The 27339-nt window shown below is 40.8% G+C and overlaps 1 protein-coding gene across 4 annotated transcripts in view; it reads right to left on the bottom strand.

Annotated features, from left to right (window-relative positions):
* LOC142377607 (calcium-dependent secretion activator 1-like) overlaps positions 1 to 27339 on the bottom strand; it is a 452862-nt gene that overhangs the window by 331061 nt on the left and 94462 nt on the right. For all 4 annotated transcript variants that reach the window (XM_075461876.1, XM_075461875.1, XM_075461877.1 and 1 more), the window contains 2 exons: positions 15658 to 15766; positions 8233 to 8445 (listed from right to left, as the gene is read on the bottom strand). In XM_075461876.1, the coding sequence (XP_075317991.1) occupies positions 8233 to 8445; positions 15658 to 15766 (322 nt within the window). The remainder of the gene's footprint in view (positions 1 to 8232; positions 8446 to 15657; positions 15767 to 27339) is intronic.

Below are 27339 nucleotides of genomic sequence, written 5' to 3'. Positions count from 1 at the left end.
TTTTATTTGATGTAAACCACTTTGAATTGTTTTGTACATGAAATGTGCTATACAAATAAATTTGATTTGACTGCCTCATTTTTTTGTGTCAAAAAACTGTCAATGCAGAATACAAGAAAAAGGATAAACTGTGAAGCTCAATTTTCATCTTAGCAGTACAAAGCAAAGCTTTTAATTAAGTCTTTGTTGTCACTTTGTTTTAATGTAGCCTGTTATGGTTTGGGGTTCAAAAGTCAAGTGTGTGGGAGTGACATGATGGCATATTATTAATTTCACTGATCCAGGTGTGAACTGGCACGTCGTTATTTGGTAACATTGAGTGATTGGTGCCTGATTTAATTGTGCAGAAAACACACTGTATTATTCATGGCCTTGCACTTTTAACTTGGTAATTACCAGCTACAGAGACTCAGTGGGACTCCAGTGGTTGTGTCAAAAACAGCTAGCTCAGTAAGCTCACGAACACAAGATATTTCTTTATCTATTGAGTGTATTGAGCTGCACTGATTTCTTTGAATCCAAAGCTGTTTTGGCACATTTGATATTCGACAGATACATAAAAAGGGAATTCATGGGTTTCTGTTACTAACTTTCATTACCAATCTAAATGTTTTCATTCCACCAAAGGAAACTGCTGCTGTTTCAAATCAGGCTCCTATCAGGGTGAGTCTGATGAACACCAGATCCGTGATGAACAAAACTTTCATCCTGAAGGAATTCTTCGCTGATCATCAATTGGATTTTCTTTGCATCACTGAAAAATGGATGTATCCTGGTGAGTCAAGTGCCTTCTCTGAGCTGTTGCCACTATCTTAATTCCCCGTGGTCCTCCGGTCGTGGTGGAGGTTTAGCAACTGTCTTCAAATCAAACGTTGATTGTCAACAGCTGTCTACTCTGGACTCTTTCTTCAACTTTAAACTGTGTCATTTTGAGTCGTCTCCCTCTCCTGCGCTGCTCTGTGCGGTGGTTTAATGTCCTCCAAAATATGACAATGACTTTTAAAGGGCCTTTCTGTGTGGAGTCTGCATGTTCTCCCCGTGTATGTGTGGGTTCTCTCCGAGTACTCCGGCTTCCTCCCATTGTCCAAAAACATGCATGTTAGGTTCATTGGTGTCTCTAAAATTTAAAAAAAAAGTCCTCAGGAGTGAGTGTGAGCGTGCGTGTGGTTGTTTGTCTCTGTGTGGCCCTGTAATGGACTGGCGGCCTGTCCAGGGTGTAACCCGCCTCTCGCCCATTGACTGCTGAGATAAGCTCCAGCCCCCCCCGCGACTCGACCGACGGATTCAGTGGGTATAGAAAATGGATGGATGGATGGACTTTTAAAGGGACTTCTCATATTTTAAGATATGATTATTTCAATATTCATGTTTGCTGTCCTCTGGTGAAGAACTTTTTACATTTGGTGGACTCTTTTAATTTAATCCAGTCTGTAAATGGTCCTACTCAGGAACATGGACACATAATGGACCTTGTTTGTTTTATCCTGTGATTTATTTGTTCTTAATCTGGGAATCGTTGATGCAGTGCTTTCAGACTATGTTCCTGTGTTATTTGATTTTGTTCCACTTTGTCAAATTGTCAAACTGTGCCTTCCAGTGCAATGTTTCCATGCTCTTAAACCTTCCACTGCTGCTCACTTCTCCATTGCTTTTACCTATTCAATTCAATTCAATTCAATTCATTTTTATGTATATAGCGCCAAATACAACAAATGTCATCTCAAGGCACTTAGATAATAAAGTCCAATTCAAGCCAATTGGAATTCAATTAATTGTAATCATAATTATTCATAAAATAATCCAATTCATTCATATAGAGCCAATTCAAAAACAATTTCCTAGCTAAGGAAACCAACAGATTGCACTGAAACTTTGCCTATGAAGGCAAGTCTCCGCCTACGGTGTCTTTCAACTCTGAGGAGCTATAAGTGAAATTTAATTCTGCCTGCCAAACAGTTCTGGACTCCTAAAAATCTAAAAGCCAAAACCCAGATCAGCGCCTTGGTTAAAAACCCGTGCCATTAGATGGATTGCACGAGAGCTGAACAGAGATGGAAGAGGACAGGTTGCAGGTTTCTTTTTCAAATGTTGAGAAAAAAGTTGGTGTTTTTAAAACACTGAGCTCTGTGCATGAACCTGTCCACCTGAAAGCTTCTAGGGAAGCTTGTGATGAATTTCCTCACTTCTTTCTGGACAAGGTAATAAGCACTTGGGCCCTCATTTTACCAACTTTTTCTGATCCATAATTCCCTGTTTAGCTGTGTTTGACCACCTTGAGCTTGTATCCCTTTCTGTTTTAGAGCAGCTGGTTTTTAGTATGAAACCCTCTGGATCCCCGTTGGATGTTGTCCCTTCTAGACTTCTTAAGAAGGTCTTCCCTTCCCTCCATTCTCACTATTGTTAAGAGTTGTCTAACATCCAGTGTGGTACCAAAATCTTTTGAACATGCAGTCTTGCAACTCCTGCTGAAAAAATCGTGGCTCGACTCCTCTTTAAAATTTTGACTGGTCTCCAAGCTACCCTTTTTGTCCAAACTCCTGGAAAAGATTGTTTACGCCCAACTGAAGTCCTTCCTGGATGAACATGCAGTTCTGGAAGTGTTTCAGTCTTGGTTTCACCCCAGCACTGAGTCTGCTCTGTTCAGGATATTTTTCTAGCAATGGACTCTGGTGACTGTGCTCCACATGTGCTCTTGGACTTGACGGCTGGTTTTGACACTGTAGATCATGAGATCCTCATTTCCAGACTAGAACAGTGGATAGGCATCACTTGCTCAACTCTCAACTGATTTCCTCACCTTTCCTCAGTTCCCTCCTGCCAATCGTCAGCTCAACTCACTTCACCTGTGTTTCTTCCCTCAGCTGCCTTCACTCACTAATCACCCTCTTCTGCATTTAAACTCCCAGTTGTCATTCAGTCATTGTCAGATCTCATCATAGCAATCCATGGTTGTCCTTGTCAGTCCTTGTCAGTCCTTGTCAGTCCTTGTCCATGCTCTTGCAAGTATTTCAGTGTGGTTTTGTTATTTTCTTAGTTTTATGTTTAGTTTAGTTTTACAGTGTTCCAGCTTTGCTGCGCTTTTTGTTCCTAAATAAACAGACTTAAGTTTCCTCCTGTCCCCTGTACCGGACCTGCATCTGGGTCTTCCTACTTCGCCTCCACCTCCAAACTGTGACAAAATGTTACTGTGTCTTTTCCGAGACTCTGTAAAGACACTTATAATGGTTTGGTGCTAAACTGAAGCAAAGTCAAACTGTTGGTATCAACAGAGAATATGTAACATCACCTGGAATAAAGTTAACAAACAGATTTTTACCACTGTCAGAGCCAAATGTGACAACACATGTGTAACAGACAGAGAGACGGTACAAAGCAGCAGATGGACAGAGAAACTGTGCCGAGTGTCAAGGTCAAAGATACTCTTGTGCTTGGAGACGGAGCCATATCTAATATAAACACAAACAGAATGGTTACATGCAGCTATCCAAGTGCCACTGTCTCTGACATCACAAGATTACTACCTGAGGTACTGGCAAAACATCAAGGGGTGAAACAGCTGATTGTGCATGTGGGTGCAGTGGACATCAGAGAGAATCAGTCTAAAATCTTAAAAAAAGACTTTGAGAAACTGTTTGAGAGGCTTGATAAAGTGACAATACCAACATTCATAAGTGGACCTCTCCCAAACATTGACAGGAGGATCAACAAATTCAGCCGGCTGCTTCAGTTGAACACATGGCTGTCCAAAGTCTGTGAGTCCAGAGGACTGCATTTCATTAAACTTTAATCTTTTCTGGCAAAGAGATGATCTGTTTCAAAGAAAAGGCCCACACCTGAACAGAGGTGGAGTGAGACGACTGACGGATAATCTCCTCCCCCCACCACGGCCCCCACCACAGGCCTGGGACTCACCTGCTGCATCTACACCCTCCAGAGATGTTTCACCATCGTTCTCTTCTCCACTGTCACCCAGGAGATTTCCTGATCACCTTGAAAGCTTGGTGAAATCGGGGATTAAAATGGTTCCTCTCACGCCAAACATGGCAAGATCAAGAATTCTATCCTCAAAGAGGCATCGAGCCCCTTTCCCTCCCCAGCCTACTCCACCGACCAAGGCCCCCCCAGCTCAGCCCCCCACCATCAGTGCCAACAATTGTTATTTCCAACAGCGTCAATGCTGTTGTCTGGGACGCTAAGGACCTCTGTGTTGGTAAACACCATCTCAACCAGAGGTCCAAGGATGGAGTGAAGAGAGGGACAATCAGACTGTCCAATCAGAGAAACCTTATCCATATCCCTTGCAAGGACACAGCATCCAGTTCAACTATAACTAATCTCAAACACGCAGTACTCAATGTCAGATCTTTAAGTTTTATTTCCTCTCACAATCTTGATTTTATGTTTTTAACTGAGACGTGGCTCGACAAAAACACAGCTAATGCAGTCCTGATTGAGTCTAGTCCACCTCACTTCAATTTTGTGTCTGAAACACGAGAAAACCAGAGGGGTGGGGGTGTTTGTGCCATGTTCAGGGACAATATACCCACCCACAAACTGACATTTGGGGCTTATTCATCATATGAGTATGTGCCATTTAAAATGGAGATAAAACAATCTTCCATACTTTATATCACCATTTATAAAACTCCACAGAATTGTTTTATTGATGATTTTACTGAACTACTTTCAATTGTGTGCACTGCTTTTGACTGTTTAGTCATAACAGGGGACTTGAATGTGCATGTGGATGTAGCCCATAACAAGCAAGCTAAAGAGCTCACTGCTGTCCTTGAAATGTTTGGTCTAACTCAGCATGTGACTGAGCCCACTCACAGCAGGGGGCACACTCTAGATGTGCTCATTTCAAGGGGTGTTGTTATTTCAAACGTGGATGTCGTTGATGTCGCTTTATCTGATCATTTCTGTGTTTTCTTCGACCTATCTGTTACACCCAAACCAGCAGCTGGGTCTGCAGTTGTTCGGGGAAGACTCATAAATGACAGCACAGGGACACAGTTTATGGAAATGATTAGGTTTGAGAACACCCCGTGTTCTAATGTTGATGATCTGTTGAACTCTTACACATCAAGTCTCTTAAATGTTTTGGATACCATTGCTCCTGTCAAGGTTAGAATGGTTAAAAGTAGGCAAAGGGCGCCATGGCGGAAAGAAGAGTCGGTCAGGGCACAGAAAAGGGAGTGCCGGAGAGCCGAGTCAAAGCTCCAGGTTCATTATTAGACTTACAAAGAAAAGCTATGTGTGTTCAACCAGACTTTGCGTAGAACGAGGGAGAGTTATTTTTCTGAAATCATCAAAAACTGCAGTAACAACTCTCGTGTCCTGTTTGCTACAGTAAACAGATTAACAAACCCTCCAGTTTCACTGCCTTTAGAACTCATTTCTACATCCAAGTGTAATGAGTTTGCAATATTCTTTAATGACAAAGTTCAAGGCATTAAAGCGCAAGCTCAGAGGATTATCTAGTTTACTTTTGCAACTTCTAAAACTCCCTCATCCTGGAAATGTTCCAGAGTAACTCCTATCAATAAAGGTGGTGACCCCACAGACATTAATAATCAGAGGCCTATATCAATCATTAATAGCATAGAAAAAATATTTGGTAAACTCATCTTTAATCAATTATCTAAATATCTTATTGATCATACCTTATCATCACAGCACTAATCTGGTTTTAGACCAAACCACTCAAACATCACTGCTCTCCTAAAATTTACCAACGATATACAGTCAGCATCTGATAGCAATATGTCTACAGGGGCTATATTCATTGACCTTTCTAAAGCATTTGATATGGTTGATCACTATCTCCTTTTAGTCAAACGACATGCTATTGGTCTCTCTACAGACTCCTTGCTATTTTTCAACTCTTTTCTTCATTATAAAAGTCAACATGTTTTTTTTCAGGGCAGCCAGTCAGACTTTAAGACTATTGACAAAGGTCAAAGTCAAATTTATTTGTATAGCACATTTCATGTACAAAACAATTCAAAGTGCTTTACATCAAATAAAAGCATTGCAGGCTTCTTTACTCACTGCTTAAAAAACACACTTTTACTTCCTGGCTTTCAACGCAGAGTGAGAAGTTGACTGTGATTTTATTTGTTTTGTTTTTTGGACTCCTTTGTTACTATTATTACAATTTTATCTTGTGTTTTTGCCATCTTTTACCCTTGACCTGTCTTCCTTTAATTTGATGTTTTATTGTGCATATCAGCACAAACCAAACACCTGATAGATATTGTGAAGCCCAGTTATGAAATGGTGATGATTTGGGCATAAATAAAAAAAAGAAATGTGTGCATTTACTTCGATACTTGGCTTCAGCATGTGTGACTGTATTAGTACAATAAACACAATAAAATAGGTGGAGAATTTCAGAATATTCATACCTTTTCTACACTTCACTGCTATAAAATGGACTCTGTATATCGATATCCCTATTCTAGTCGAGTTGACAAGTGAAGAAACCTTTACACCACGAGCCACATTCACTTCATTGTCGATACAGTGTTACTGGCTGTGCAGGGCATTTTCTCAGTCCCACTTAGATGAACGCATCAGAGAAACCTGTGTCTTGCACAAGGACACATGTGTTCCCACTATGCAGTCCGGTACGGGTCGGGTCGGAACGGTTCGCTTATTTCAGTGTTTCCACTACCACGAAAGCGTACCAATCCATACCGTACCGTTACCATTTTCTTAACCCTTCTGCTTGGGGTACCCAGCACACAGGACCGGTTCCAGGCTCTGCTCTCCGTTGTTGGTGAGGAGGCTGTGCAGCGGGAGCTCGATGGCGCTGTGCCAAACCAAAAAGTTTTCCAGCTGATTGCCGCAAAAATGAGTGGTTTGATGCTTGATGTGAATGTTTTGCTTCTCTGTGCTGAGGTTTTTCTCCTCCTCTCCCCCAATGTGTTATTTCTTTCTTCTTCTTCGTCATTCTACCCTTATCTTATTAACGCTTCACTAAGAGGAAAACTTAGTTATATTCAAATGGTTTATTAAGATCTATTATCACTGTATAAACCTTAATATTTCCTCTCGATGAAATTTTTTTGAAGAAGCTTGGAGGTGGTTCCAAATTATGGATGCTATTTGTTATTTGCTGTTATTTGCTATTTACGCTTCGGCACGCACTCCGCCCACCCCTGAGGGTCGCCTTTGTACAGTGGGAACACAAGCTGACCCCAAAGCGACCCGACCCGACCCATACCGTTCCGAACCGACCCGTACCGGACTGCATAGTGGAAACGAGGCCACGGTATGTGGTCCAGGCCAGCCTGCCTTCCATTTGGTCGATGATTGCTCTTCCTCCTGAGCGAAAGCTGCCCTGTCAATGGCTTACTGGCCAATTGACAAAATGGCTTTTAGAATTCTCATGCAGTTATATTTAACATTGAATCACAGTCTGAGCTGTAAAACATTTTCATATTTATTTATTTATTGATTTTCATTTTATATCAAATGTACCCTTTTTCATCAATAAAATCTGCAGAATCCTATGAACTATCACAATCATAGAAGAGAAAAACATGAAGGCTTCATTAACAACATATATGTTAGGAGCACAGACAAAGCAATTAACTTCTGTTCGCAACAAGATATCAAATCTTGTGTATTTTGTCTCCAGTGAGACGGATCAGGAGGGGAAAGAGGAAGAGTTATGGCAATCAAAACATGTAAAGAGAAAAAGAGCAGAAAAAAGCTTTTTTTGTATAACCCAGCACAAAAACAGCAGGGTTTACAAGTTGTGGGAAGAAAGGAAGAGGGAACAAACAAAGAAACATAATGACACCAAGTGAAGCCACAAACATTTTAACACTACAGCAGTTCAACAACAAAAAAGGGAAGCAGCACATAGAGAAATATTAACTGTTAAGAACATGTGCAATACGTGACCAGACAAAATCCATTGTGAAATAAAAAAGAATATGTTGAAGATACCAAAGACAACGACACTGCAAAAAACAGAGTAACACACAGTGAGAAACACAGGAGAAAAAGAGAAGTGGGAAGCAACAAAAAAAAGTGTGTCCACTGATTTTTCTATGTTTTCTTATAACTTGTGTGATCAGCAAACAAATTTTTCCATTGTAAATTTTTTTGTTAAATCAAAACACTATTTTGAGTTATATCCACAATAGATGTAAGATGATCAAGTTAAGGCCTCGTTGTAGTGTTACAACTCAAAGAGTTTTAGAGTTGAAAACTTACAGAACTGAGATATGGGTGCATCCAGCTGTGGCGTTGTGACCCCCCTGGAGTTGAGTTTCTGGACCTGGGTGGGAGGCACTGGTTTGTGGGACTGTCCGGTGGCCCTGTACATGGCCTGAACCCATAAGATGCGGTCCTGCTCGTCATCACTGGCAAAGATCACAGTTTCCCCTTCTTTTACAGCATTGAAGAATATCCGACCACCATCTAGCCCTGAAGTATGGACATGAGAAGTCAAATGATATAGGTGAGTGAGGCCAATGAGATCAGAATGTACATAGACTCTTATTACAACACCGATAGAATTGACAAGAAGGTAGCCAAATGGCAGTTCCTAATAATAAGCAGTCTCATAATGTATGCAAAGTAAAGGTCTACATTTTATAGTCTCACAAAAAACAAAATCTCTTCCAAAAACCTAATGCAAAATAAATAACTTCAATGACCGCTGGGATAGGCTCCAGCCCCCCCTCGACCCGACCGACGGATTCAGTGGGTATAGAAAATAGATGGATGGATGTATAAATTTTATTGCATTGAAAACAAAAAGGTGTAATATCTTTCAAGTTACGATTTTATAGAAGTCTGTTTGATTGCAGATCAGTTCAATGGAATAAATTACTGAGACAAAAACCTGGAGGTTCTTAGAATGGATTTCTGGACACAATTGCATGTCTTGAGTATCTATGAGCCTAAACAATTAAAAAAAATATATTTTTAAAGTTTTATGATTAAAAAATAATTTTCCTATTAAAAATACTTAAAATTTGAGATAAATTAATGTGCTTTTCATTGTGTTTATTTTCTAAATACATTGGATGAGTGATACTCTGAGGCTTGTTCATTTCAACACCCTAAGTTTAATGCATTAATTATTGCCTGACATTGTACTGTCATTGGTCTGAACCAGTTGCTTTGGTTATTGGGCTGAGACACTGGGATCCTAGACTACCCCTGGCATTTGGCACATAAGAACCAGCCCCAAGAGAAGTGAGGAATTCTGTCAGAATTGTTGAAGAGCAGCAGATAGATTTCATTATCATTTTTTTCACTGCCATGTGCAAATACAACAGAGGGCAGCTACCTAGACTTTACTCTCGCAGAACTTGATTGTCTTGTTGACAGCACTATAGTTTCAATGCGTACAGCACTGGACAATGTTGCCCCTCTGAAAAGGAAGGTAATCAGTCAGAAGAGGCTGGCTCCTTGGTATAATTCACAGCTGCGTGCTTTAAAGCAGACTGCAAGAAAGCTGGAGAGAAAAAATGGCATTCCATTTACTTAAAGCTGCCGTCGGCAGGTTTTCAAAATTGCGAGTCTAAAGTCGGAAAATTCGAACAGATCCAACTTTCAGCTCCCTCCCCCAACCTCTAACAAGCTCCGAATCGCCCCCCAAACCCCTCCCCCTCTGTGGACGAGGTTGTGCACGTGAGTTCACACCAGTGTGAGCGCACACAAGCTGGGGCAGACTCACGCTCAGCAGCGTGTGCACAAGCTGTGATTGACAGGTAGGATTCCTCCACCCTAACTTGATTGGTTAAAAACAGCCGGGAGCGCTCGGTTTTTGCAAGCACGATTACAGGCTTCAGAGGGAGCTACAGAATTCGTTATTTTTCCTAAACAGCCTATTTAATATTCTACTTCCAGAATCCCATGACAGTTCAAGCTAATATGACTAAAAAAAAGTTGCCGACCGCAGCTTTAAAGGAATTCAATTAGTCTGGAAATATAGTTTAATAATGTATAAGAGAACCCTTCGCGAAGGTAGAACTGCTTACTATTCATCATTGATAGAAGAGAATAAGAACAATCCCAGGTTTCTCTTCAGCACTGTAGCCAGGCTGACAAAGAGTCCGAGCTCTGTTGAGCCAGGTATTCCTTTTTTTCAAAGTATTTTTTGGTCTTTTTATGCCTTTAATGTTAGGACAGTGAGAGAGGGACAGGAAGCAGGGGGCAGAGAGAGGGGAAAGACACGCAGCACAGGGCTGCTCGGTGCGGGAGTCGAACCGGGACCAGCTGCAGCGAGGACTGTAGCCTCTGTACATGGGGCGGCTGCTTAACCCACTACGCCACTGACCACCCCAGCCAGGTATTCCTTTAACTCTCAGCAGTGATGATTTCATGAGCTTCTTTATCAATAAAATTGTTTCTATCAGAGAGAAGATTGGAGTCCTTCCCACTATTATCAGTGATGTATCATCAAGTACAGCAACTTTAGAAGTATCTTTAGAACCTGATTTGTATTTGGACGGCTTCTGTCCAGTTGATCTCAACAGCAATAGTCTCCTCTAAACCATCAACTTGTGTTTTAGACCAAATAACAACCAGACAATTCAAGGAGGTTTTCCCCTTAATTGACACTTCCATATTGGATTGATGAATCTGTCTGTCCTTCAACATCTGCAAAAAACTGCTGCAGCTGTTCTACCAGTCCGTGGTGGCCAGCGTCCTCTTCTATGGCGTGGTCTGCTGGGGAGGCAGCAGCAAGAAGAGGGACTCTGCCCGACTGGTGAGGAGAGCTGGCTCAGTGGTGGGCACAGAGCTGGACTCTCTGGTGACAGTGTCAGAGACAAGGACCCTGCACAAACTGCTGTCCATACTGGACAACGCCCACCACCCTCTGCACAACACCTTCATCAGGCAGAGGAGTGTGTCCAGTGGCAGGCTGCTTTCTCAATCCTGCTCCACCAACAGACTCGAGAACTCTTTTGTTCCTCTGGCCATCAGGCTGTACAACAGCTCTCAGTGATGGCACATCTGTATTTCACTGGTCACTTTATACTTTATATTTTTAAACTGTTTTTTTTAAAATTGTTTTTAAATTGTTTATAATTGTATAAACATTTTTATTGCTTTATCATGTCTTGCTACTGGATGCTTGAATTTCCTTCGGGATCAATAAAGTATCTATCTATCTATCTATCTATCTGCCATAATTTATCTTGTGGACATAAACGCACTGGTACGAACTAGCAAAGCTATCAGTGAATAAACAAAAGAACCCTTTCATGTAAAGGTACAGTGAAGATCTTAAGACAGACCAAATGTTTCTTTCCCTTCCTGGACATGTAAATCAAGGAATGCCTTGACAACTATCTTCCCCTTTCATCTAACAAGAGGAGAAACAGACCCCCCCACACCTCCATCAACTATTTTCTTAAGAGTCATTCTCAGCTGCATTTATCTGAACTGATTAATAAGAATGTCAACAATTCTCCAACTCTGTTTGCTATGGTTGAAAACCTCACAAATCCTCCTAAACAGTCAAACCCAGACCTCCTCTCCACTGAGAAATGCAACGAATTTACCAACTTTTTCAGCGAAAAAATCAAAACGATTAGACAAAACATTCACGCAACGCAGACAAACAAGAAAACTAATCTGTGTCTAAAACCTAGAACTAACTCTGACGTTATGTCACGATTTAATATTGTTGATTTAAAAATCCTAGAGGACACAGTTCGGCATCTGAAATCAACAACTTGCACTCTGGACATAATACCATCCGACTTTTTAAAAACTGTTTTTACCTCAGTAGAAAGTGATCTCCTACAAATAGTTAACAGCTCACTGGCATCAGGCATTTTTCCCAAGTCACTAAAGACAGCTGGATTATTGAAAGTGCATTAAATGCGTTTTATGCCTTCATACAGCTTCTTTGAGGTTTTCATTGAGGCTGCATTTTGACACCTTTTTCAAGATTGTACAAAGTATGATGAGGACAAAATCATTAAAAAGAAAAATTACTAACTTTTGTATGGACCCACATTGTCATCTAGTGGTCAGTCACACAGAGTAGTTAAACCAAAAATAATAAGTCATTTTTAAGTAAAATTTATATGATTTATATGAATGAACTCTGAAATTCTTAATCAATGTCCCCTGTTGTTTTTCTTGCAACCCACTGTGTTAAACATAGAACGATAACATAGTTTAGTGTTTATGTTTTTCACATATCACATTTCATATCTTTTTTTTTTCATGTCTTTATTTGATATCTTACTAAAAACCCTCTAAACAAACGTAAACCCCCCCCCCCAAATTTTAGTTTTATGGATAAATGTTGAAATGGGAGGAAAGGTGGGGGTGAAGCTGCATTATTTAAGGCAAGGCAAGGCAAGGCAAGGCAAGGCATCTTTATTTATATAGCGCATTTCATACCACAGGCAACTCAATGTGCTTTACATAAAGACAAGGCATTTAAAAGAACAGCATAAAGCAGCATAAAAACAAGCAATTTAAAGAAAAAAATTAAAAATAGAATAAAAATTAAAGCAATCAAAGAAGAGGGGAAAAAGAAAAATATAAACTCAACCATAAGCACACAGAAAGAGAAATGTTTTTAACCTGGATTTAAAAGTGCTTACAGTTGGGGCTGATTTCAGTTCTGCTGGTAGTTTGTTCCAGTTGTGTGCAGCATAACAGCTAAAAGCTGCTTCACCGGGTCTAGTTTGAACTCTGGGCTCCACTATCTGACCTGAGTCAGCAGATCTCAGAGCTCTGCTGGGTTTATACTCTGCTAGCATGTCATTCATGTATTCTGGACCTAAACCATTCCGTGATTTGTAGACGAGCAGCAGAACTTTAAAATCTATTCTGTGTCTGACCGGGAGCCGATGTAAAGACTTGAGAACTGGGGTAATGTGATGTGATCTCTTTGTTCTGGTTAAAACTCGGGCTGCAGCGTTCTGAATGAGCTGCAGCTGTTTGAGACTCTTTTGGGGGAGTCCAGTCAGAAGACCGTTACAGTAGTCAAGTCTGCTGGAGATGAAAGCATGAATCAGCTTCTCCTGATCTGTTTGGGACATGAAACCCTTCATTCTGGATATGTTCTTAAGCTGATAAAAGGCTGATTTGGTGACTGATTTGATATGATTGTTGAAGGTCAGGTCTGAGTCTATCAGCACGCCGAGGTTCCGGACTTGGTCTTTAGTTTCTAGAGACAGTGACTCAAGATGTTTACTGACAAAGCTACATTCCAGGTTAAAGAGATCTCATTTGGTGATTTCACTTCTTTTGAATACCTACCCACCTTCGAGGTCACATTCTGGACCTGCTCATTTCTAAAGGTGTTGATCTTTCTTCTGTTGTGGTTACTGATTTGGCTTTGTCTGACCATTTTTGTATTTTATTTGATTATTGCCATAACTATGTTACCAACAATGAGCGCAGAGTCTGTTGAAGGACAGCTGAATCATTTCAACTTGAAAATTTTGAATGTAATGGAAGCTGTTGCACCGATAAGAATCAAGAGAACCTTGAGCAAACAGAAAACACCATGGAGAAACACCACTACGGTAAAAAACCTGAAAAGAGAATGCAGGAAAGCTGAACATAAGTGGAGGAAAACAAAGCTTCAGATTCACTATGAGCTGTACAAACAAAACCTGCGTAGTTATAACCTCTTCTGTTTAACTTGTATATGCTCCCTTTGGGTCAAATATTACAGAACTTTAACATCAATTATTACAGTTATGCAGACGATACACAACTTTATGTGTTTCTGTCACCATGGCGACTGCAGCCCAGCAGACGTACTGTGTCAGAGTCTGGAGGAAGTAAACGCCTGGATGAGAGAGAATTTTCTACAATTAAATGAAGACAAAACTGAGATCATTCTGTTTGGGAGCAAAGAGAAGAGGGTCAGCGTTGGTAAATATCTTGAGACTCGGGCCCTTACAATCACTGACCAAGTTGGTAACCTCGGAGTGTTGATAGACTCAGATCTGACTTTCAGCAGCCACATCAAAGCTGTCACCAAGGCAGCTTTTTACCATCTCAGAAACATCAACAGAATTAAAGGTTTCCTCTCCCAAACAGACCAGGAGAAACTCATCCATGCATTCATCTCCAGTAGACTCCATCACTGTAATGCTCTTTTAACTGGACTTCCCAAAAAGAGCATTAAACAGCTGCAGCTCATCCAGAACGCTGCTGCTGGAGTTTTAACCCGGACTAAGAGATCTGAACACATCACAGCAGCTTTAAAATCTTTACTCTGGCTTCCAGTCAGTCACAGAATAGATTTTAAAAGCCTGCTGATGGTTTACAAATCCCAGAACGGTTTAGGGCCAAAATACATCTGTGATATGTTCAGAGAATATAAACCCAGCAGAGCTCTTAGATCCAAGGACTCAGGTCAGCTGGTCCAGTCCAGAGTCCAGACTAAACATGGAGAAGCAGCATTTAGCTGTTATGCTGCAAACAAGTGGAACAAACTGCCAGTGGAGATTAAACTTTCACCAAATGGAGACATTTTTAAATCCAGGTTAAAAACAGTTCTGTTCTCATGTGTCTATGCATGAAATCTGCACTCTAACTTTTAACTAGACTGTTGCTTGTTTTTAATAATTTTAATTTCCATCCATCCATTTTCTATACCCACTTAATCCGTCGGTCGGGTCGCGGGGGGGCTGGATCCTATCCCAGCAGTCATTGGGCGAGAGGCGGGGTACACCCTGGACAGGTCGCCAGTCCATCATAGGGCCACACAGAGACAGACAACCACACACACTCCCAAGGACAATTTTTTTAGAGACACCAGTTAACTTAACAGGCATGAAAAAATACCTGTTAGGTACCCGGAGAGAACCCACAGATACACAGGGAGAACATGAAAACTCCACACAGAAATCCCCAGCTGGGAGTTGAACCTGGAACCCTTTCGCTTAGAGGCGACGGTGTGGTGGTTAGACGTCCAACGACGGAGGAGCAGAGATCTCTGGAGCAGATGACCAGCAGTGAACAACACCAAGCCACTGGTTCTGATATGTGGACGACACCTGGGTCAAGATCCAATCTCAAGAAGTGGAGGCTTTCACGGAGCACATCAACTTGGTGAGCAGCAACATCAAGTTCACAAAGGACGATGCAAAAGACCACAAATTGCCCTTTCTGGACTGTGCCACGCACATTGAAGAGGATGGAAGTCTCAACACTGAGGTTTACAGGAAACCCACACATACAGACCAGTGCCTTCTTTCCAACTCACATCCTCCACTAGAACACAAACTGGCTGTCATCAGAACTCTACACCACCAGGCTGAGAGTGAACCTACTAAGGCTGAGGGAAAACAAAAGGAACATCAGCGCTCCAATAAAGCTCTTCAAACCTGTGGATACCCAAACTGGGCCTTTGTCAAATCAGTAAAGACAAATGGACCAAACCACACCGTTAGAGAAGCTAAGAAGAACAGCTGCAAACATACTGTAATTCCATATGTGGCTGAAGTCTCAGAGAAACGGTGAAGGACCTGCTCTAAACAAGACATTGCAGTGCACTTCAAACCCAAGAACACCCTCAGACAGAGATTGGTTCACCCAAAGGACAAAATACCTAAATAAAAAGTGTTGTCATGTATGCAGGGCAGTCTTTGACAATGACTTATCATACAATGCATGGCTATGTGATTTGGTTGGTCTTACCAGGCTGAGGATCGGTGTAGTCAACTGTATAACCATCCAGCTGAAGAAGTTCCACAGGCTCAGCCTTCTTCTCTCTGTAGCTGCACATGGCAAAGGTATACTGACTCACCTGTATCAGTAACAGAAAGAGGGAATTTTCCATTAACAGTTAGCTCATGAAAGAATACAACAAGTCAAACGTTAACTACAAACCATCGGCTCCTCATAAGAAAGGCATCATATATAATATTCATTAAAGTGGACATATTATGATTATATCCAGTCATTTAATTCTTAATCTTGATTGGTGTTGGAAGAAGTTAAGAAAGAAGGAGAGCTTTCTTTTGAGGGGGGCCTTCTCCTGAGAATCTGGCTAAAGTGTCGAATTCCTGAAGGCTTACTGGGGGGTCAAGGTGAATCGTAAATGGCACAGGAAGTGCAGCTGCTGCTGAGCCTTCTTCACCAGGGCCTTGATGAGGTGAGTCCAGGAGAGGTTGCTGGAGATATGGGTGTCTAGAAACCTGAAGGTGGTGAAAGTTTTCACATGCTCTGTTTTTGAAGAGGAGAGTGTGGTCTTTCCGGTGCTTCCTGAAGTCCATGATAAATAATTTTGTTTAATGGACATTCAAAGATTGTTTGCAGAGCACCAGAAGGACAGTACATCAGCCCTGTATGCTGTGTCATCACCATCTGAGATGAGTCCGATCACAATGGTATCATCAGCGTGGTTTGGTGGGTTGGAGTACAGTCATAGGTAGAGTTCTCAACGGGTCGGGTCGGCCCAAAAAACCCGACGGGACCCGCGGGTTCGGGCCGGGTTCGGGTCGAAAATATAAGCAGATGACTCGGGTCGGGTCGGTCCTCGGGCTTAATCTTTTCCGCCCAGTGAAAAAAAAATAAAAAAAATAAATTTATTAATCATCGCTGCTGTTTACCGTGAATCATGGTGAATTTCCCCTTGGGGATCAATAAAGTATCTATCTATCTATCTATCTATCTATCTATCTATCTATCTATCTACCGTAACGAAAGTCTGCATGGAGAGGGGACAGACATGACACCGCTGCGTGCACGCCTTTAGCGGAGAAGAAGATGGAGTTGGTGAAGAGCAAACTTGCTGCAGGTGAATTCACCGTCGCTACAGGAGTGGGAAAATCAGAGGTCTGGAAAGTGTATGGAGTGGTGCTGGATTCTGATGGAAATTCCACAGGTTATGTGCAATGCTCAAAATGCAAGGTGCTGTTAAAATATGACAGCAAAAAAACAGGGACGTCCAGCCTGAGCCGCCATACAGTAAGCTGTGGGCATTCGGCCACCGCCACTGCACATAAGTGCCGTAACGACCCACAGCCCGTCGGTCTCCATAGGATAACATGGGAAAACTCGACCCCCGGCGTCGGGCCGCGGGCCGGGTTCGGGTAGATAATTCATATTGATGTGTCGGGTTACATCGGGCTCGGGCTTTGAAAGCCACGGGCCGGGTCGGGTCGGGTTGTAATTTTCAGGCCCGTTGAGAACTCTAGTCATAGGTACACAGAGCGTAAAGTAGGGGGCTCATTGCCAAGGAAAGGTGGGGGCCAAGTCTGACAGACAGTGTGTGGTGTGTGAGGAAGAGTTTTATCCAGATGCAGGTGGGGGAATATGTAGATGGAGCAATTTGGTGATTAAAATGTCTGGAATGATTGTGTTGAATGCTGAACAGTAGTCCATGAAGAGCATCCTCACGTGGCTCTGCCGGTTCTCCAGATGACTCAGCGCTTTGTGCAGGGTAATGGCTATATTGTCCTCCGTGGACCGGTTCGCTCTGTAAGCAACTAGTCAGGATGTTGAAGGAGGGAGGAAGGCAGTCCCTGATGTGTTAGGAAACCAGTCGCTCAACGCACTTCAGGACTACAGATGTGAGGGTCTATAGTCACTGAGTCTGTCTATGGCGGCTTTTTTAGGGAATGGGGATGATTGTGGAGGCCTTCAGATATGTCAGGGACAGGTTGAGCGGCTTGGCGAGGATCCCTGCCGGTTGCTCTACATATGTTTTGTCTGGTTCAGCAGCTTTCCTGGGCTGCACTGCTCTCAAATGTTTCCTCACCTCATTTTCTCGAAAGAGAGTGGAGGAGTGTTGGAGTCAGTTCTTCCACTGATTTTCTCTTTTGTTTCTTTCTTGTAATTTCATTTCTATAATTGTATTCTTTTCCTTTCTTTGTGTTATTTGTATGAGAATGCTCTTAGTATTTGGTCTGGTTCCTGCCTGCTGTCTGCATTTGGTTCCACCTCTCTTCATAAACATTGTTAACATTGTTGTCGAGGCATTGTGTGCAGGTGTGTGGTGGTCTCGAAGCAGGTGTGCTGCTGCAGCTGCTGGAGGATGAGGGGCTCTGACCTCTGAAGTTGGTTGTGTGCTGGATCCTCCTCCACATCTGCTGTAGATTGTTGTCCATCAGATAACCCTCCATCTTCCTCCCATGTGACTCATTTGCCTGTTGTATGCCACTCCTCAGGTCGGCTCTGGCAGTGCTGTACAGAGAGCTTTCCCTCATCCTGAAGGCTGAGTTTTGAGCTCTGATCAGGGCCTGGACTTCACTAGTCATCCAGAGTTTCTTGTTTGGAAAAACCTGAATGCTTTTGTTGACTGTCACATTTTCCACACAGCACTATAGCTGAAGGAAAGCATTTCCACACCAGATTTTGACGATTTGTGTGCTTGGGTTTATTTGTTTTCTAAGGGGGTGTAGGGTGGTATGAGGTTATGGTTACCTATCCAACTCTCACTAGCCACCCTCAAAGTCCATCCACACAGTCATAGAAGGATTTTACTCTCACATGTACTGCTTGAAAGTCCTCCAGGGAAAGCTAGTCCACTGGGTCCATGTCTTGGTCAGGTCCTACTGTTATGATTTGTAGATGGAGAGAAGAGGAGCCAAATGCAGATAGTAAACCAGAGGCTCATGTACTGGAGATTTATTTGAAGAAAAACAGAAAGAAAAAAATACTTTTTTTCATAGTTTGGCTGGTCCTGCTACTTATAGTCCGGCAGACTTATATATCAAAATATACATCATTTAACATTTGTTTTTAAATGTAAAATTCATACTGACTGACATGAACCAATGAGTTAACACTGCTATCAACAGCCGCGAGAGGACACTCTAGGCTTGTGACAACTACATGCTAACTGTTAAAATTGGCTTTGTTAAATGCTGTACTTTTCCACGATGGACATAATACATGACCTTAAGTGATCCAGGAATAGGGAGACAAAACAATTAGCCTGGGAAAGCAGGTGCAAGATTCACACACACATTATTTGGCTTATTCAGAGAATACGACAAAGCACGTTGAACCTACTCATGTCCAATCATACTCGATCGACAATGAGTCCAACCCATGTGAAACAATGAGGCATATAAATACAAAATGTTACCGGAAATCAGGGCTCTGTCTGACGGATTTCCTGCGAGAGGTCTGTCATACTGGGTCCAGCACTGATATACTCCATTTGTTACCACAAATAAAGACTTCATTTAACTTGAGATTACTCCGGCTTGTTCTTGAGCTTCCAATGAAAGAATCGAGCTAACACTAACAAAGAAAGCTAATCGCAGGCTGAAAGCAAGCAAGTTATGTCTCCACGCCCTGGTACTTTCCAAGGAGATGAATATAAATGACTTTGCAGACGGGCCTACTTGGTGTTACCACTTCATGCAAAGCAACGGCCTCTATCGGAGCACGGACACCGGTGTGTCAGAAACTTCCAGCAGACTTCCAAGCCGAGGTCGACAATTTCCGTGAGTTCATTGAAAAGCAGGTAACTGAGGATAACTACGAGTAATGACCAGAACAAGAAACACAATATGAAGTATAAGCTCAAAAAAAATACCAACTAAAAAAATAGAACAGAGAGCAACTAATGAGTTTTAAAGAAACAACCAAATAAGAACACAGAAGAGTAAAACAAAAAACTAAGAAATATTCAAACCATAGATAAGGCCAAAAACTCAAAATACAAAAAGTCATGGAGTAAATATGAACAAAAAGCCAAATCAAGACTAGAGAAATACAAACTGAATAAAGACAACAGAAAAAAAAATTGTTGCCATGTAACTATTTTTTCATCTTTCCCAATTGTTTGGGAGGCAGTGAGTATATTGCAAACATTTAAAGAAAAAAAAGTTTTTATTTTAAAGATATCACGTGTCCTCTACTTTAGAATTTCATACATGTGAAACTAAACCACAATGACAATCAATAAATTCAATGGAAATATCTATTTCGACATAAGAACTGGCAGTCAGTCTCATACTGAAGCCATGCATTGGTGATGGCCAGAGTCTGAGGCTCAGTGTCATAGGCAGAGGATGCCATGACCACTGGCTTATTGTCAAACACTTTCAGTCCAGTTGGGTATGGTTTGCCCCTTACATACTGGCGAACAGGGCAGTATGTAACCAGTAAATGGAATCCTTTGCTCATCAATGGACAACTCCCCTGTTCTCGGCAAATTTAGACATTGTTGCCTCGCTTTTTCCAGGAGAGGCCTGACTTTCCACAGCAGATCTTTGCTTTTGTCCTCATCAGACACATCAAGGTCATTGAAAATCTTAAAGTAATTTCTTAGTTTGTAGAACTGATTTCTGGTCAAGGATTCTGCCACTATTTGAACTCTGGTGTGTGAGGCCCAACACATCTGAATATTTGGATAACCTAAGCTAAATGGACTGTACTTGTATAGCGCTTTTCTAAGTCTAGCTGACCACTCAAAGCGCTTCTCACACTACATGCCACATTCACCCATTCACACACACTCATACAGCACATCTTAAGTCTGTAGATAACTACATACTTTCTAACCATTCATACACATATTCATACATGGATGCATCGATAGGCAACGTGGGATGCAGTAAGCTGATACTTTTTCTAAACTTGAGGTTAGCTCTTCTGCAACAGCTTCACAAGATTTACCAGAAACATGAGCAGAAAATGTAGAATTTAACATATTGATTGCTTTCATTACATCTAATTGATAAACTTTCCTATTCTTAAAGGAACCGATATAATATTCATCAGAGATTACAGTATTTGAATTAATTATATCATAAAATATCATTGTCAGATCTTCAACAGCTTAAATAAAGAATTCATTAAATCTGTTAACAACCTGTAAAGAGAGAGATGTTTTCACCAATTCTGAGTTCATATTTATAATCAATATTTACATTTGATCTCATTAAACCATTTAACTATTGAACTAAATTGTTTAACTATTTAACTGCAGCAGATCTATGAAGCAGTTAATCTCTTCTCTTAACAGAGCAGCAAAGAGCTTAAAGTTAGATTATCAGGATATTAACAAAAACACGGCAATAAAATGAGTGATATGTGAGGCAGATATCACCAATAGCTTTCTTAAAGAGGAAAACTCAGAGAAATTTACAGGCAGCTACAGTGAATCGGAGTCATAACAAGTCGAGTCAAGGTTTGTTTTTATGCTGCATTTAAAAACAGCCACAGAGACCAGAGAGCCGTACAAGATGGACAATATATTAATACTATTAGCAGCTTCTAAGCCTACAGATAAATATGAATTAGATTAAACAGTAAACATTGAATGAAATTAGTGAAATAGAAATAAAACAGTAAAGAGATGCCACTCAACCAGATTAACAAACTGAGAAAGGGAGTGGGTTTTAGAACATTTTAAATAATTAGACGTCTGAGCTGCTCTGCTCTGATTGGAAAAGGGAGATTAATCCATCTGTAACAGGTTCAACATTTAACTTAACTTAGTAAATCAAATTTACCTCAGTAAGTTTACTTCAACTTCAACAACAAGTAGTAAAGTAGACTCAGCCAGTTATAATATGAGGCCTATATTTTAATTTCAACCCTGGACTTTCTGAGCCGTGGCAGACGCTGGACCTTACAGAGCTGCTCAGTATCGATGAGCGAGCGGAACAAGCTTCTTATGAAGAGACAGTCGACAAATAGTTGATTCTGTGTGACACTGAAGCGGTGTGTACAGTTTTGGGGACTCACACCACAAAGGACATTTTTTGCAAGCAGAACAAAGGCTTCAGAGGGAGAGCCAGAGACTGTGAATCTGACCATAAACATCACACAAAGACTGAGGGAAGTGAAAACAAGTGACTTCAGGAGGGGTGACATCTATATCAGCCTTGAGGGGCCTAAGAGAGCCATACCAGGTGCGCAAAGACCCACAGGAGCATGCTGGACCTGTGATGAGCTCGGACATTATACAAACTGCCAAAGACCAGGAGGAAACCGATGCTCGGCGTGACCAAGGCCGGCCTCTGCAGCCTGGAGCGAGAGGCCTGCTGGATACCTGGGCAGGGCCAGACTTTAGGATGGAAATTAAAATACAAATATTGATACAATTAGACACCTAAGAGAGAGATTTTTTTTATATTAAAAAAACTAAAATTAGAAATGAAGATCTGGTTTTCTCCCCAGGGTGTATATTTTGATAAACTATTAAAATAAAGCTTCCAATATTCAAGCAAACAGGAACAACAAATGTTTCCGACTGAAAGTGACAATTTATATAAACTGCTTCAGAGGTTAAATTGTTTATCAGTGCTGTTTAATTACAAGATGCAACAATGATCAGAATCCTGTTGATGCATCAATGGTAGCAAAACCACAGGCTGTTATAGAAAATCAAAGAACACACCATAAATCAGATAAAATCAGGTAAAAAGTGATGTGTTGAAGGGGAAGCTGACACACAGTTACCAAACAATTCATGGTCCAAAATAAAACTCTGCTTACCAAGAGTAAGATAATAGAGTTAAAAAGAATTCCAATTTCTTTCCAAATTAGCCAGAAAACAAAGAAGGAGCGAGTAAAGTTGTTGAAGGACTAAGTGCCTTGAGATGATGTTTTTTGTGATTTGGAGCTGAATTGAATGTAATTGACTTGGATTAATACAAGCATAGTCATTGGTTTAAACACACAGTGAGTGTGACACTCCAATATAAACAGGTGTAAAATAAAGAAATCCAAGTTTAGGTTAGTGCTTGATTTGAGCGTATTCAGTGTTGGAGGAACAGTGTGTGGGGATGCCAAACCTTCACACTCTCCTGACCAAGGTGCCACCAGATGTTAAAGTTTTATACTGTGTTCCATCTGTATTTTTTGGATCATTGATGTTCTGCTTATTTGGTTATTTGGTTTTTCAGAGTTTCTCTGGCTGAGGACTCTCAGTGTCTGTTAGCATTCATAAAGCATTCATTCATGCACCATTGAGGAGAATCCTTTAAGGGCCCCTACTCGGTAGATTGCTGATTATTTTAATTTTAGAGGTGCACAGTATATACACACTGTGCCAGGGGGGAAGGAATGGAAAGGATAAATGCTGATTACTTCATGATGAGTGATTTATTTTTTTTTTTAGATTGGTTTTCAGTGTTCAAACTCACCCACAAATCAGCCTGAATCAGCCTGTCTGTGGATGGCTCAGCATCACCAAACACAGCCACTGGTAAAAATTTAATTTAGTATTCAGTAACAAGTGAGAATTAAGTCTATTATGCTGAAATTTTGTCTAAACTGATGCTGTGCTGCTCCCAAAATAAAATCTAACCACAAACATTTCTGTCCTGCAGCAAAGAGCAACACAGGAGGAGAAACCCAACACCAACTCAACATATTCAGACATCTTCTTACAGATGGAAAGAAGAATGAGTGTGAGGTGCAGAATGTGGGAGGATATGAATGGGATGAATGAAACTGTGAGAAAAGTTTTATTTATGTGTTTTGGTTCGTTAGAAAAGTTCCTTAAGAGATGACCCAAGTTGTTTAATGTGGTGCATTTAAGTAAAACAGAATATAGTGAAGGCAGAGCTGCTCTAAGGAAGGTAAAGCTCAGAGCTCTGAACTACACGATTAAAGGACGAATTTATGTCAAAGGAAAACAAGAAGGATCCTCAACAATTTGGCTAACATTCCAAAACTGCTCAGAGCAAAGGAAATGAGTACAAAACGATATTGAGAAGAAAAGTGAGAATATCAAAGCTGATTTGGGCCCTTTGGTCAAAGTGAGATATGGAGCTAAATCAGTTTCAATATTCACAAATGCGCAGGACAAGATTCACAAATGTATATCTGTTTTTGAACTTTTTTTTTTTTAGAAATACAATCTATCAATATCATCAATATCACCCCTTACAGCAAAAAATAATAAAGAACCCTTAGGGTTCAATCAGGGGAAGAGGCACCTGAAGAGACTTAGCTGGAAAAAGACTGCAAGTCCAGAATGTGCCAGGCCCAGGGTCCTGGAAGCTTGTGTGGACCAGCTGTGTGAGATTCTACTGAATTCTTAAAATGCTGATCTGCCCTTAACAACTATGGACCAGTTACCCTAACAACTCATATCCTAAAAGTCCTGAAGAAACTGCCATTGACCAACCTAAATGCACAAATAGCAGTTTTCTTGCTGTTCTGGGATTGGAATTCAAGATTAATCATCTCTGTTCTTCAGGGAGCTCACTTTTATCTGGATAAAGCAGGCAGAACTGCAAAGGTCTTGTTAGGACTTGTGTCCAAATAACGCTTTTCTCTGACAGAAAAGCACTAGCAGGGTGAGGTCAATGTTTCATCAAAACAGTTCACTTTTTTATGATAATATCATGATAACACAGCTCCACTTTCAATGCCGTCTCATAATAAACCAGCTCGAAACCAGTCACTTGTCAGTTTACCACTTGTTTGAACATTTTTTTCCGCCAGCATTACAAAACAGATGAGAGGCGAAGGGGAAATTTATTCAGTACAAGATAATTCATAGATTTTATTTTACTCCTTCAAAGCTACATCAAATGGGCTTAATAGGAAATAATTTATGTTGGAAATGTCAGAGTGAGATAGGGACTTTTTTTACATGTGATTTGGGGATGTAAACTAGTGTACCCGTTTTGGGAGAAAGTATTGAACCATGTGAGTAAATGGCTGGGTGTGGCAGTACCTGTATCACCAAAACTGTGTTTGTTAGGGGACCAAACAGGAATCCTAAATATATCTAAATATGAAAGAGGGATTTTAAAAGTTAGAATGGTCACAGCTGCCCGAACAATCCTCAGAGTATGGAAGAGTACAGTCGCCCCAGATGTTAAAAAGTGGATGGAAATGATGTCAGAAGTTGCATCATATGAACGCATGTTGGCTAGAGTTAACAATGAAGAGGAACATGTTAGGAGGGCCTGGGAACATATTTTTTTGTTGGTATGGAAAAGGAAAATTTGTAGATATGGTGCTGACCAATGCAAAATGTAAAAAAAGACAAAAGAAGAGTCTATGTGCAGGAGGTCTTTGTGTACAGGGCTATAAGCTATATACTGTCTGTTGATGTTGGTGTCAGTGTTTGTTTTCTAGTTTGAATGTTTTGTTTAGGTGTGTATGGATAATTAAATAAAAACTTTAATGACAAAAAAAAAAAAACAGATGATCCTTGGCCTCATGCTGACAGTGATGAGTTTTGTCACAACTCAATCTGATATGCAACAAATTTGCCGCAAAAAGTATTGAGTGTCTGAGAGGGTAATTAGCAGTATAGGAGCCCCATGGGGGACTGAACTGAACTGAACTCTTTCCGCTTTTCTTCACTCTGTACACCTCAAGCTTCCAGTACAACTCAAGAGTCCTGTCACCTCCAAAAATACTATGACTCTGCAGTTGTCACATTTCCATCTTGGGAGAACAGGTGGAAGGTATGGAGGATTGCAGATAGCTGGGTGTTAATCTCGACCACAGCCTGAAATGGAAATGCAATAATAGGACAAAGCAGAATCTACTTCTTGAGAAAGCTTAGGTTCTTTAATGACTGTATAATTACACTTATCTGTGGTGGTAAGTGCTATCACATGATGTCATCCAAACCTGTAACCATACACTTATCAATGTTAAAGCCTAACCATTTCTCTTTAAACTCTATTCCTAACCAACCACAACTAACAAATGATTAAATTTGAAATTCATTTCAAACTCTGCTGCCGTTATTGTCACACAAATAGGTTTTGGACATGTGGGTAAATTCATGTTTTCCTGTTTTTTTTTCTCATTGAGGAAAAATTCAAATCACAAAAGGGACAATGTGATAAATGAAACATATTATGCTAAATTAAAGTGTTATGTTATGAACCTTAGACAAGTCCAATACTACATTATAGCAACATTCATTTAAATAAATTAAACGTAATTGAAATTCTAACTTTTTCTGTTCTGTTTAGCTCCATTTGTGTTCACTGATGAAGACAGCTAACTCTTTTGAGTTAGCACACTTACTTTCCCTACCACGTGACATGAATTACCAGCTGTTTGTTCCACCTATCAATTTCACATAGTGCCCTGAAAACTGAGCAGGCTTTTACATTTTCTGGCCAGTGAAACAAGGATTATCTACCCATATACAACATCAGTGGAACTCTAGTTTGAGTTGGATGTTGAGGTCTTCCCACTGCCCCCCGTGTTGTTAGCTGTAGCCGGCCTGCTGTTACTGTTGCTGCCAGTCTTATCAACCTGTCGTCACAAATCACAAGGCCAAGCCTATCCATGGCTTTCACCACATCTACTCCTGCAAGTGGTAGCTCTCACTCTTGCTGCATTCTGTGTGTGTGTTTGATTTCCCCTGTGTGTGTGACAAATGAGATTCCCCAAGACAGCACTGATGAGACCTGAGGCCAAGTAAAAGATGGAGGGAGCTGGTCTGACTCTCCAGCAGCTCCCAGGCCTCCAGGACACTACAAAGACAACTCGTAGTCTGAAGTACTCACCCCCTCCACAGACGCCCCCAAACACCTATCTCCCTGTCTTTCTGCCTTCCACTCTCTCTGTCTCCCTGCCTCTCACTCTTTCTCAACTGTCAGTCAACAGGGATGACAGAAACACAGAGATGGCAGTGACGAGGAATTAAAAGGGAAGGGGGAGTGAAAGTGATGGCTGCAATCATTTATGCTCACATCATAACAAAAAACAAAGACTAAAATCCCAGAGACGACTTATTGGTTGAGCCATATGTGTTCACAAATAGACTTGAGCATCTAAGCCCTAGGCACTAAAGTCATTAAAAACCCAAAATATGAAGAAAAAAAAAAGATGACAAGAACATGGCTGAAATTATTTGAACCCCGTTTAGCCAATGGTTAATTTTATTCCTGATATAAGTGATTATCTAAATAAGCTGAAATAAGTCTTCCTGTTTTCCCTATTTCCAACGATAAGTTTAATAGAGGTTTAAAAAAAAAAACATAATGTCCAGAACGTTTAACTCCATTAGTCATCTCGTAGCTAGAAGAGAAAAAATTGAAAACATCTGAAACAGTAACAGACCACTGGCTAAATCTTTAATTAGTTTGTGCTGAATTTTAATAAAAAGGAATAAATAACAATAAAAGCAAATAAAATGTGGTGCGTATGCAAATATACACAGAAATATAAACATGTACATTTATATCCTGTTAGGGTTAGTGACTTTTCTTGGATGTGTTCTTTTTGTCTTGGTTTTTCGTGTTTTGTTCTTGTTTTTGTTCTTGAGTTATTGGTTTAAATAAGAATTATTTCTGTTTGTATTAGTCGGGTCTTGGTTTGTCTTTTTGTTTGTAGTTAATCTCATGGTTTGTCTTTGTTATTTTTGCTTTTGTCTGTTCTCTTAGTTTTGTCCGGCCTCAGTTCAGTTTAGTTTCGAGTTCCACT

This window comes from Odontesthes bonariensis, chromosome 3, assembly GCF_027942865.1.
Source record: "Odontesthes bonariensis isolate fOdoBon6 chromosome 3, fOdoBon6.hap1, whole genome shotgun sequence".
In the NCBI taxonomy this organism is placed as follows: Eukaryota; Metazoa; Chordata; class Actinopteri; order Atheriniformes; family Atherinopsidae; genus Odontesthes; species Odontesthes bonariensis.
Note: the sequence above shows the minus strand (reverse complement) of the source record. Positions and strands in the feature narration are given on the sequence as shown.